Raw genomic sequence first — 12,422 nt, forward strand, 5'->3', positions numbered from 1 at the left:
CTTCATCGGCCTCGACTCGTCCTCAAGCTTACCATCGCCCTGGTCTTCGATATCATCATCGACGTCATCCTCGACTACTTTTGTAACCACGGTCTCGACCACGTCCTCGATCTTGTCATCAACTTCGTACTCGACCTCGTCATCGACCCAGCCCTCGATACAACCTCGACCTCATCCTCGTCCTCAACCACGTCCGCGACCGCATCACCGACCACGTCTTCGACCGCGACATTTTCCTCGTTTCGACCTCATCCTCGACCTCTTCATTGACTTCATCATTGGCCTAGTCCTCAATATCATCTTCCACCAAATCTTCGATTTCGTCCTTGACTACCTTCTCAACCACATCTTCGACCTCGTCATCGACCTCGTCCGCACCCTCGGCCTCATTATCGATCTTATCCTCATCCTCTACCTGGTCTTTGACATCGTCCTCGAACTTGTCCTCGAACTCGTCCTCGACCTAACTATCAATCTCGTCCTAGACCTCATCCTCAACCTCATCATCGACCTCGACCTTGACGTCGCTATCAACTTACTCCTGAACCTCGTCATCGACCTCGATTGGTCCTGAAGCTTATCATCGACCTGGTCTTCGACCTCATCCTCGACCACTTTTGTGACCACGGTCTCCACCACGTCCTCGATCTTGTCATCAACTTCGTTCTCGACCTCATCATCGACCTGGCTCTCGATATCATCCTCGATACATCCTCGACCTCATCCTCGTCGTCAACCACGTCCGCGACCTCGTCTTCTCCCTCGTCATCGACCTCGACTTTGACCTTGTCCTCGACCGCATCCTCAGCCTTATAATCGATCTTGTCCTCAATCTCGATCTTGTCTTTGACTTCGTCCTCGATATCATCCTCTACCTTGTCCACGACAACGTTCTCAACCACGGTCTCGACCACGGTTTCGATCACGTCCTCGATCTCGCCATCAACCTCGTCGTAGACCTCGTTCTTGACCTCGTCATCGACTTCGACCTTGACATCGAACACGTCCTTGACCTCGCTATCAACCTCGTCCTAGACCTCCTCATTGTAACCACCGGTTACGATAGTTATTTGTTGACTTTGTCAAATTAGTAAGTGCCGCTAGACTCTCATTTCCGTTCCCAATCCCTAACTCCTACTCTGCTTACAACATCACACTGTGTGAGTGATGGTCTTTCAAGTTTAGGTTGTCATCTGAGACGGGTGGGTCATTCACGCAGAAGGGTTGCAGGTGCTCACCTGTCTCATCACAACGGTGTGAGCATAAATGTCAGTTGGGATGATATCGCAAAAATGAGGTTAGCTAGGCTCAGAGACTGCCAAGAACTTTCGTTCGTCCTTCAACACCCGAAGAAGTAAGAAGCGCGTGCGGTTTTCTCTAGAACGTTAGTACATTAGTAGAAATTGTATAGAAGTAAAAGTTAAAAGTGTGTCAAGTAAATTAAAGGTGTTAATAGTACGTGTTACAAGCAAGAAAGTATATCTCGGAAAAGCACGAATAAGTCAGATTAAAACGAGTCAGCGGGCTTTTCTTGGTTTCTGTCTTCGTTCGAAGGCAATCTATTCTGCAGGAAGGATTAGTCGCACCACGAGCCACGCTGTGAACGAAGCACACTCTAGTGTTCCGGCGGTAGAGATACGGGGATCGACGTAACGAGAGGTTCGTCGTCATTACGTTTTCAACCGTTTCTCTGCCTAGAGCGGCCCCATTTCTACGCCATTATATTTTCAACCTTTTTCCGACTAGAGTGATCTCAGTTCGACGCGGTCAGTAAGCCCCATAGGCAGACACTATACCAGGTTCAGCGCCATTTTGGGTACAGTTACAGCCACAAAACCCAAGCCATTCCAAAATTGGCTACAATTCGACCATCACAAAGAACTGGGCACGGAAGTCTCATCTAAAGCGGCAGCTATCTTCATTCAAACTAGCGACCATCTTCGTCAGGAATGCCGTTGACCAACCGGTACCAACCATTACTATGAAAGCGCAAGTAAACCTTAAAACTTGAAGTTATATAGGTTAAAGTGGTTGTTGAGGATGGGAGAAAACAAACTATAAAATTTGTTTTCAAATAGTGTAGAACCGTTGATTTTCACAAGGAATACATTGACCGTACAGTCATTCCATAATTTTGATTCGACTTCTGGACTCTGAAGGAGTCATCTGCCCTCATCTTTGTGTACTTTAGACGAAGGAAATTTCAAGGTTTTCGATGGCCCGTTTTCAAATAGTTCCTAAAGTGAATGAGTACCGGGGTGAGTATGGAGTAAGCCCTGGATGTATATTTGTAGTAGTCAGCAAAATTCCCCTTCAACCACCCACTGAGCGCATCGAGGGACTACATCTTCGACCCTAGTCATCGACTACGTCCACGACTTCCTCATAAACCTCCACCTGAACTTCGTCATCGACCTCGACTCGTCCTAAATCTCTCCACCGACCTGGTCCTCGATGTCATCCTCGACCTCGCCGTCGACCACTTTCTAGACCACGGTCTAGACCACATCCACAACCTCGTCATCAACCTCCTCCGCGACCTCCTCCTCGACCTTTTCATTTACCTGGCCCTCGATAACATCCTCCACGTCGTCCTCAACCTCGACCTCGTCCTCGACCGCATCCTCAGCCTCATTATTGATCTTGTCCTCATTCTCGACCTTGTCTTTGACCACGTCCTCGACCTCATCATCAACCTCGTCCTCGACCACGTTCTCGACCACGTTCCCAACCATATCCTCTGCCTCGTTATCGTCGACGTTCTCGTTTTTGTTACCGCCCTCGTCTTTGATCTCGTCATCGTCCCTGTTCTCGGTGTCGTACTGACTTTGTCCGACCTCATCCACGATCTTATCCCTAACCTCATCCTCCACCTCGACCGCGTCCTCGTCCAGGAACAATCAGCAATGTCAAAAGTTCCTGTGGCGTGATTACGAGCGTGCTCGTAGTCTAGAAGTCTATGCAATGGAGTTGATGACATTCGGGTCTAACTATTCGCCAATTTGTGCGCAGATTGTGAAGAACCACAATGTGCGACGGTTTCAGTAACAGTTCCCAAGGGCAACTGAGGCGCTTATTAAAGAATATTATGTCGTCGACATGGTGTCAACGGATATGTTGGAAGATGTTGTGAAACTTATAAAGATTGTTCGCTACGTTCACTACGCCGATGGACTATTAAAATACCAACAACAAGGTGGGTCTTGAATTCTCTGACCATTTACGAACCCTTCGGATTGTTGGCATGCTTCCTCATGTTCCTTAAAATAGCACTTCGGGAGATCCGGCGAAGTGACATCAACTGGAACGACCAGATTCCGTCCGTGCAGTTCGAGAAATGGAAAACCTGGTTTTTCTTATATATGAAAAAAGTCCGGGCGCCGGGGTGTTATCGAATAAAGACTGGCGTACGGGAGCAGAATATGTTGTAACTTCTGGTGTTGTTGGTGGATGTGTTGGAGAACGAATTTGTTGCGTTTGCGTATCTGCAGTTTGAGCAGAATGGCGAAGTGGAATTTGCGACGCTAAGACACGGATAGCCCCATTGAATTTCATGTCGATTCCAAGACTTGGACTTAAGCGGTGATTATGATTATGGAGCCTATTTAGTGAACGAGGTCAGCGAGACACACAAGCTTTCTGCTGGATTAGCTCCGAACACCGAAAATATAGCCAATTCGTAGCAGTTTAAGTCATTGAATTACTGGAGATGGCGATACCGATCGAGTGGAACAGAACTCCGTCAAAGATAGACGTAGTGGATGACGCCACGAAGTGGCAGAAGCTTCCCGATGCGTCACCTGAAAACCGATGGTTGCATGGTCTGGAAATTTTTGTGGACTTCGAGAGAGCAATGGTCTGTCGCAACTTCGAGATTCGGTCAAACCACGGAAGAAATTTGTCCACATTTGCTCCTTCGGTATCTGTACAGCGTCCTCTATTTCGGTGGAAAGATGTCTCGAAGTGAAAAAAGCTGATGCGTCCCGTAGCGTTCGTTGAAAAGTGTCCTGGAGTTTCCTCAGGAAACTGGCAGGGTAGACAAAGCTGTTTATTCTGAAGCAAGTACAAGATGCTGAGTTTGCTGCAGCAACCGAACCGTGTGCCGTGGAAAACAGTGCTGCCGAAGAGTAGTTTTCTGTATAATCCAAGTCCCGTGTTGGAAGAAAGTTGAGCTGCTGCGAATGAAGGGTCATATAGATGCCTGCGAATTTGCAGAGGAATGTTTTAAGTGTCCGATATTTCGGCCGAAACAGATCTCATCATCGCGAGCATCCATCAGCGGTACTGCCTGACGTGCTTAGAAGTTCGCTGTAGATTCCACGTACCTCAGCTCCGTTCTGCGTACCATCGTCTACAAAGTCGCTGTCGACTCTGCACAAACCGTCAAGCAATGTCGGCTGAATCATATGTTCTTCCGTCTACACGATTAAAAACCTTCTGTCTCCACTGTCTTCTTTGGGCCAATGTTAGTAATTATCGGCCGGAGAACTGAGACATACCATACCTCTTGAAGTATTGTTCGTCGTACGAATAATACTTCAAGAGGTAGCTCACAGCCTGAAAGCAAGCTCGTACATTCTCATCATCAGAAACTTCTTTGCAAAAAAAAAGACCCACTGCAGAAATAGTCATTGAGCACAGAACCAATTGTTGCCAGCGCTAGTCGAGAATTAAAATGATGAAACAGCTCGTCACCATAGTCGTTCAATGTTTCCGCATCTCCACACTTTGGCGAAGCTTATGAACAAATTTATAAAATCGTTGAAAAGGCCCTGAAGCACACCCACCAATGAGTTACTGAAGAATATGCTAAATAAGGTCGAATTAATCGTTAACTCTCGACCGCTGATAGAATTGCCACAAAAGGACGAACTGTCCTCTGCACAAACCCCGAATCGTTTTCTTCTCGGGTCATCAGGCAGTTCTTAGCTCTCGATTACGTTCGACGAAAATAGCCATTCACTAAAAGACATCTGGACGATGTCGCTGGTCTACGCTGACAGATTCTGACGACGTTGGATTTGTTGAATATCTAGACCTAGTAGTTGAAGGAGACATCGTTGTCATTGTGGACGAAACGTCGCTGAGGAACTAAAACTGGCCGAAACGTCGGGTGGTACGTGGAATCCAGTGTAAGGACGGAAAGGTTCTCGTGCCGGCCACCTCCGGAGTCCTGGAGAGACTAGCAGTGAAACTAGCAGTTTTAGACGTCGGTGCAACTGTCAGTACATCGGACCATGGATGTCGAAGCAGGGGTAAGTATCGTAGCAGCTGGTTGCACCACACCACATAGCCGCAACTTCGCTAACTGCGTCTCGCGACCCTTGAATTTCACAGATATCCATTCATCTTCGATTCTCGTGTTTCTGGCTACGGGAATGGTTCTTTGCTATATTGTTTCTGTTTGTATAAACTGTTATTAGGATAGGTGCTATGGATTCCGCCGTTTGAGCAATTTTGAGCACTCGTTTAATGCGACCTGTTACGGTCTCCAAACTCAACTAATTCACATCTTCACCAATCAAAAGAAGAACAGTTTAATGCGTTTTTTGCTAGATTAAGATTATTTAAAATAGATAAACATCAAAATTACTCGAATCTATAAATATTGGCGATTCACCTTTTTTTTTTCAAAACAACTCGCTTGTCTTTGTCCGCAAATTGAGGTTTTGAATTCTTGTCTTTTTATTCTTACCTTTAAACTATTTTGTTTCAGTAGCAGAAGAGTTTTCTGGTTGTGTTCGAGCACTGCGATGGTGAGCCTTCACTGATTTGCTTCACGATTTTTAAACATTTTAACGAATCTGGAAAAAATACATGTACATGAAATGTATTTTTTTTGTGCGAACTTGTACGATGATTTATTCAAATCTGAAATAATTGCCAGCTTAATCTCTGTAGAATATGTGTATATCTAAATCCAAATAAATATAACAGCAAAGTGCCCATTATCATGAGCCAAACGACAAACAGCTCCTGCCACAGAATCGTACATTCCCTGTGCTCATCTGCAGCGATCTCCGTCTGCATGACCGGAAGCATCCTAGCCTAGCTCAACTCACGAATCAACGAAAATAAATCAAAGTATGTTTTTATGGACAATAAACCGAGATATAGTTGTTTTTTTTTGTGCCGGGGCCCGATTGCTGCAGATGAATGCTCCATTCCACTCCGCGCAAACGACACGTCTTCAAGCACTTTTTCCCTCAATCTTACATAAAACCACCACACAAAATGTGAGATTTCATTGCCCTTTTTTTCTCTCTCTCCTGGATCCGACACCATTTGGACGATTCCCTGGGCTGTGTGGCAGCACGTGGGAAATTATGACGTCATTAGATCGATTCAGTGCCATGCTTTCCGTGTGATGATGGCACGGGTACCAAAACCAACCACCGGCAGCAGGCGGTGACATATGGGAGGAATATAAGGAGTTCTGCCTGCTGGGTGAAGTACGTACACGTAAATATACATGCATACATGGCTTACTGGAAGTGCAGAAATTTATTCACCGCTATAAATCTACCGGTCTCGCAGCGCAGAGTCCATTTATACTATGGCAATATTCTTGAATTTTTGTAATTGAAATTTATTAGCTGGATAATAAAGTCTGAAGTCATTACCTTGTCCTCTAATGCAACGGCAGCAGCAGCAGCAGCGTGTGGGAGATGCACGTGTAGGAGTGAATTCTGCAGGATCAGTGCCAAACGGAAGGATGAGGGAAGTTTCGCAATTTTGCTGCAATTGAGTGGTGCACATGAGCTTACCTATTCACGGAGAGGTTCCCATTCCAACGTAGACCTGAATGGCAACTGGAGCAGCGTTGAAAAATTGCTTCTGGCGGTTGCTGCGTTTCGGATGCTGGAATACTATGCTCACAAGGAAAAAAATGTAGTATTATTCTGCCAACAATTTGGAATTAAATGCGTTTCAATGTGTTTGGTATACCTAAAGTATTCAAATAACAATCCTAATACGGTTGCGTCACAGAATCCGAAAATAAGAGTGCGCCGTAAAGTCCGGGATATTATGACGCACGCCCGTTTTCGGATGTTAAGACACACCCGTTGTGTGTCATAATGTTCCGGACGTTATGACGTCCTGTCGTTTTCGGTTTTTATGTCGAAATGGACATCTTTGACACTGCTACGCATACATCGCGTTGGGTATTATGCCACCGGCAACGAGTCTTCAGCACTAAATACACGTTATTAAAGTAATGTAGAAATATCAACGACACCAAGTAGCTTTCCTGGGCTATTCCTGACGTAAAAGTAAATTTAGATGCCTGGCAATCTATAATTACCTCTCTTTCTGTCGGCTAGGATAGAAACAACTGCAAAAACGACCATCAATTCTAAATTTCGCTATTTTAGCGAGTGTTATATCATAATTCACTCCATCGAAAGCGGCAAATATGTTAGTGTAAATAATATTAGCTCGAGTCAGTCTCTGTCAAGTATGATGTTAGATACGCACCTTAGTCGCTGAAGTTGTTCCATTATCACCAACTCGAGACAGCGTTCAATGAAGCTATTCCATAATAGTTATTGATGTATTGCATATTTCTGAAATAAAGGTGGATCAGTGCGGCAGAATTATAGTAGAGTTTCGACAGCACCCTTTTTGAAATTTTTGACAGCTAACGAAAACTGCACAGATATCTGCCGGCAAGAAGAGACATCGGTTGGTATATTGGTAGACTAGAGTATTTATGGTTTTGTTTCTCGTACTCTGCTTGAGAGTTAGTTTACCTTAGAGTCTACGTTGCAGTTATGGTTACGGTCGGCCACAACTATCACCTGGAACATAGTCAGTAAAGCGAAGACTGAATGAAAAAAAATATTTTAGGCTTAGAGGAGAAAAACTAGGACAATTCAAGCGTTTTCCTCGACATCCCAGGACACCAGGACAGTCAGTTCAAAACCAGGACATATCCTGGGAAACCAGGACGTATGGTCATCCTAAATATTGTGAGTTTACTCCAAAGCTGGATTTTTGCGGCTACTTATGCAGGGTCTGGAATTAAGCGTTCGAGTACGGGGGGTATGCGAATGGTGTATGCGGTTTTGCACTGTATGGGGTATTGAATCATTCCTTTCAATTCGCGTATGTCTGTAGAAAAAGCAATATTTTCAAAATGCCAACAATGACGAAAACATGTTCGAAATTTTTGCAAAATATTATTCACATATAATTTATTTCCTAGAAAATAATGCTTTAATTTATCACGCTTGTTATAATTGCGGGCATTGTGACCCCTTGGGCGGTAGAAGTCAAAACAAAACAATCATCACGCACTTGCTGTCTCTTGGTGTCAATGCGGTATATATAGGTGTGGCAGAATCCACGGTTTGCTAGTATTGGCAACCAAAATTTTGTAAACAATCCGGAAGCACAACGGGTCGACGTCATAGCGTTCACACGATTCAATGGGAGCGGAACGAACGGTATGACGAAAGCAAGTAGATTTATACTGTGATCACTCACACCACTCATGTAAGATGCATCTAACGAATACCAAAGTGCTCTCTTCGCCATACTTGTATATACTACATTGCCTTGGTGTTACATCCATTTCATATAGTCTAATTCATGCGTGGGTGTGTTAGTGCGACAGTTGAGGTTAAATTTTTCGTGGACCTTGGGGGTTGAGGTTAAGTTTGCTGAAGGATAACCAACCCAGGGACAACTTGACAGATAGTACTTGTTTCATATGTGTACCACCGATTTGATGGTGGCGCTAGTATGCCTTCTCTATACGACTACCACGAACAACGACACGAAAAAGTTTCAAGAGAAAAGCGTGTTTCGTTACGTGTGCTATGAACGCCGTCAATGCGGCTAGACCAACATTTAGAAAAAGCGTATTCCAAAATGTGGATAAAGAAAACTATTATTAGAGAATAAATTTATCCCTGATTGAAAACCGTCAGCAAAGTTACATAAATCTTATTATAAATTTAGCTGGAAGTCGTTGTTTTTAGCAACCGGCTCTCTTCCTTCCTGAAAATGTTTTGGTTTTCTTGTTGTGTGAAGTTTGTAATCGGTAAATCATTGATGTTATAAATGAAATATAAATGAAAAACATTTTGGCCAATGAAGTAAATCACCAAGCTTAACAATTCCTGAATCTGCGACATCTTGTTTCAAGTTCATTAAGAACGTCAAGAATTCTAGTATTTTGATCGGGAGAATAAACAATAGTAGGATTTTCTACACATTTAGCAAAATTGGTTTTGAATAAAATTTGTGTGCTTTTATCAGAATTCTGGCAGCAAACCGGTAGTGCTCGGTTTCAGCAAGAATGCTGCCAGGAATGTACAATTTTGTTCGACTTTGGCCAGAGTTTTGTTCGACTTTTGCAATAATTCTGTCCGGAGGATGTTGCGATGGTTTTGGTATGGATCCCTTCAGAATTATTCTGGCATTTTCCTCGGCTCTACCGGAGGATTTCTTGCCTTAGGAAAGGTTGATTAGTTTCGGAAATTCCAATATAAGTGGTAGTGGCTTGATTTTGAAAGTCATCTTCTTGTATTTCCGAAAATAGATTTATTTTCTTTTGGATTTTTTAAATTCCAAATGGAAGCTATGTTTCTGTTTAAGTATGGGGGAATGAGGACAGCTTCTAATCACAGAAATGCTTAAAATGTTTATTTTTTAGATATGGAAAATAGTAAATGGGATGAAAAAAGAGAAGAAGACAGTACACAGACAGTTTCTCCTGGTACTGGAACAAACCTAATACAGTCGTCATTCGCTGGACCAATGGACACTGTTTAACTGGACCGCTTTTTAGTTGGACGTTAGTTGGACCATTGTCCAACTAAAAAGCATCTGAACGTCAAAATCTCGTGTCAAATTTACTTTGACAATCAATCTGACAATATTTAGAGATTTGAACAGATGCATTTACACTGCCAACATCTCCTTTGAAGAGTTTTTGACATTTGTCAGTCGGTCCAACTAGCGAATCAAATTCGTTAGTTGGACAAGGCTGTGGCCCAACCAGCGAATCACGACTGTATGTTACAAAGTGTCAATTTATTGCTTGTGGCACTAAAACTGGATTCTAATCGCACTGCGCACTTACTATTCTTCTATTAAATTCTTCACATAGACTGGTTAGCTGGACTGGTCTGTCTATGAAAGTACCATCTCTATCACTTGAAATACATGTGTTTTGACAGCCCGCAGTTTTCAGTAGCAGTTTGATCACTCGCACTTTAAAAGTGCGGAGTCCAAGTTGGTGGGAAGTGTGCAATATGACATGTCATAATTTATGAATGACCTCCAATGACCCACACAGATAATACCATATCCACTCCCTCGTCTTAATTCGTCACTTAATCAGTTTTCCCCTCTTGTTCCCTCGAAGCTACGTCATTTCTTCATTGCCCTTCAGAAGAAGTGGCGACCATCGTCACCCAAGTGACGCTGAAAATGACAAATCGTGAAGCCAATGATGTTGGAAACAATATTAGTCACACTAACTCAAGGTACTCCTAAACCATACTTTATGCTGAACTGACACAATTTGCAAATTTTATTCCTATGAATATAACATTAGGCTAAAATGTAAACCTGCAAGCTAACCTCAGATCCTTTGCGATTCCAAACCGATGTCGAAATTTCATTGCAATATTCCCCCCAAGAAAAGAAGAAAAAACCCACAGTGGAAAGTGGCTGAGCTTGGAAATCTTCACCAGCACATCATCGGCAAAGCTTTCGGTCGCCAGTCCCGAGACGGCAGTTCGCATCAGCAAATGTATTTGCATCGTAAATTTATCCATTCGTCACAGTTCACCGAATATGGGATGCCGTGGAGTCGAACGGTGAATTTTTTGTCCCCGTTTCCGAGGCCCATCGTCAACCGAAGACTTTCTTACGCCGCGTCGTTTGCTGTAATCGGCGGGTTGGGTAAGCAGGCCAGATCTTGTGTGCAGGGTTTAGGTTGCGGATTTTTTTTTTATGCCCACTCCTGGACTCGTTCCAATCCGATCTTTCGACAACGACTAGGACGATGTACGAGATTCGGGTTACGTACGAAGCGTACGGTGCGGTGCCAGGGTAATGCTCATTTAGTTCGGGCGCAGCGGAAAGAGGCTGCTACTACATATAGTCTGGAGAAATATGGCCGATTCGGAGATAGTTCGCTTCCGCTGCCAACGCGCTGCCCAACGAGGTGTGAAAGTTGATAATCGTAAATAAATGGACGGCGTCGTCGTTTGGCTGGAGGTGAACAACGCTACTGGCCGGCCGGTCGGCATAGTGCTAACGAGGACTGACCCCCGGATATCTTGCTGACTGGGTGATAAATTTAAAGTTATTGTTCCTCAATTGAAGGGAAGTTATGAAGGAAAATTTTGTGTGGTTAGTTCAAGAGTCCAGTTTATAAGCATGAGCATGTGTTTCCGAAAGTCGTGATTGTAATGGTGTCGGAATTACCAGAATGAGCGCGAATAATCTGTACAGGTATGGAATTCAGTAAAGAACCTAATTGATATTAGTTTAGTGTTTTACGAGAAAAATGAAGATGGTAGAAAAATAGGGCCTTCCAACCAGTCAAAAAATATTTTCAACAACAAAAAAAATCAGGCGACAATGACGAAAGAGTGATGCTAGTTTCCAAACAACCCAAACTTTGCGAAAATGAGACACAACTGCGTAACATGCGTGTAAAGTAAACATCAAACAGAACGTTTTCATTTCGTCCTCCGCACACACATTCCCGCTTCTATATTAAGGTTGTAACCCATTTCAAATGTTGACATTTGGATAGTTATTTTAGAATTCACTGCTGCGAAAGCCATGAGATAGTAGGGGTGTCGATATTTTATTATAGTATGACAATTTCGTCCTCAAATCGTAAACATCCACATCATGACATAACTCAAAAAATGTTGACACAAAATGCTTTCGTTTCCATCCTTCTCCTTCAATTTATATTGAAAAATATTGATAACCCCAAATGAGTACAAAATATGTTCCCACCTTTTTATTCTGCATCATAGGAAAACATTTCAACCTAACCATTGCTTACAGAAACGAGGCTTGCTACTCCGCGAATTGACAGTTTTCGGTGACGTCAGATAAATCGTTAAGACAAACAAACGGATTTCTCGAAAGTTGATAATTGACAATACCATATGCTCTTACAGTTGAAAAAATAACGTGCAACGGATTCTTGACGTAAATTAGGCCATAATTTCACTACACACACTATAGATAATCAGTGCAACTATGTGATTATCAGCGTAAATTGGGAATTTGGCTGTATGTCATTGAACACATCTAACCTGTTCCCAGCAAAGTAGTGTATTGGCACTGTGAGTTATTTAGCTCCCAGCTTTATCACTATCTACTCGGATAGTTCCCGGCGTGAACTCACCCTACTCCGACTGAGAGTTCCCCGGCGGCGG

At 43.4% G+C, this 12,422-nt stretch overlaps 1 protein-coding gene across 1 annotated transcript; it reads right to left on the reverse strand.

The window, feature by feature from the left end:
* Nucleotides 1-283: 283 nt before the first annotated feature.
* LOC131676116 (coiled-coil domain-containing protein 1-like) lies at nt 284-1,811 on the reverse strand. The gene is made up of 3 exons (XM_058955241.1): nt 1,797-1,811; nt 711-1,031; nt 284-463 (listed from the first exon to the last, which is right to left on the reverse strand). Exons 1-3 carry the CDS (start codon nt 1,809-1,811, stop codon nt 284-286), a joined length of 516 nt encoding a protein of 171 aa, XP_058811224.1.
* Nucleotides 1,812-12,422: the final 10,611 nt, after the last annotated feature.

This window comes from Topomyia yanbarensis, chromosome 1 (genome assembly GCF_030247195.1).
Source record: "Topomyia yanbarensis strain Yona2022 chromosome 1, ASM3024719v1, whole genome shotgun sequence".
NCBI classification, from domain to species: Eukaryota; Metazoa; Arthropoda; class Insecta; order Diptera; family Culicidae; genus Topomyia; species Topomyia yanbarensis.